General features: G+C 62.8%; 1 protein-coding gene across 1 annotated transcript in view; it reads right to left on the reverse strand.

Moving 5' to 3' along the window:
- Positions 1-541: 541 nt before the first annotated feature.
- The window catches only part of LOC110392038, an 11,775-nt gene continuing 11,380 nt past the window's right edge, over positions 542-936 (reverse strand). The window contains exon 3 of the mRNA XM_021383982.1: positions 542-586. Within this exon, the coding sequence (XP_021239657.1) occupies positions 542-586 (45 nt within the window). The remainder of the gene's footprint in view (positions 587-936) is intronic.

The following is a 936-nucleotide window of genomic DNA, read 5'->3' on the forward strand; positions in this document are numbered from 1 at the left end:
GGCTGCGGGCGATGGGCGGAGCCTACGCTGACCCCACCCCTAATGGTGAGCTGTGGGCGGGGCTTGGGGGGGGGGGCAGGGCAAACGCGGCTCGGGATTGGTCGGAGCGAACCCTGAGCCCGCCCACTCGCCCCTCAGTGGCTCTCCCAGCGAGGCGGGACGAAGAGGAAAGGGGCGTGGCCGAGCTGTTGCCCCGCCTCCGAGCCCTTGCCAGCCAATGCCGGAAGCGCATCGAGGCGTGGCCCCGCCTCCAGGCGCTCGTCAACGAATGGTAAGTGGTGAAGCGGGTCAGTGGGCGGGGCTAAGGTTTGTGGTCACGCCCACATTCCCTGGCCACGCCTCCCTCCCCGCCAGGTGGGAGCAGCCGGCGCAGTGGGTTCTGGCCACGCCCCCCGGGAGCGTCCCTTTCTCCCATTGGCTGCAGCGCTGGACACGTGCTACCCGTGGCCACGCCCCTTCCGGGACACACCCACTCACGAGCAAGTCCCGCCCCTGAGTCGGGGGGGGGCGTTGCGCGCTGTGATTGGCTGAGAGCGGAGCGTCAATAAACGATGGCAACCAATGGGCGTGTTTTTGGGGGGCGGGGCTTCCGGGGTACGGATGTAAACGAAGTGGGACCTACAGAAACCCCATGAAAATAAAGTAGGACCTACAGAAACTCCCTTGTAATTAAAGTAGGACATAGAGGAACCCCGTGTAATTAAAGTAGGACCTACAGGAACCCCGTGTAATTAAACTAGGACCTACAGAAACCCCATGTAGACAAAGTAGGACCTACAAAAACCCCATGTAAACGAAGCAGGACCTACGGGAACCCCGTGTAAACGCCGCCACCACGGAAAGCAGGGACCACGAGACCGGAAGTAACCAAAGCCCATTTCCCCTTTAATCCCCGCGGGCGCCGCCATTTTGGGGAGGCCCGACCGGAAGTGCCCC

The sequence above is a fragment of the Numida meleagris genome, unplaced genomic scaffold, assembly GCF_002078875.1.
Source record: "Numida meleagris isolate 19003 breed g44 Domestic line unplaced genomic scaffold, NumMel1.0 unplaced_Scaffold831, whole genome shotgun sequence".
In the NCBI taxonomy this organism is placed as follows: Eukaryota; Metazoa; Chordata; class Aves; order Galliformes; family Numididae; genus Numida; species Numida meleagris.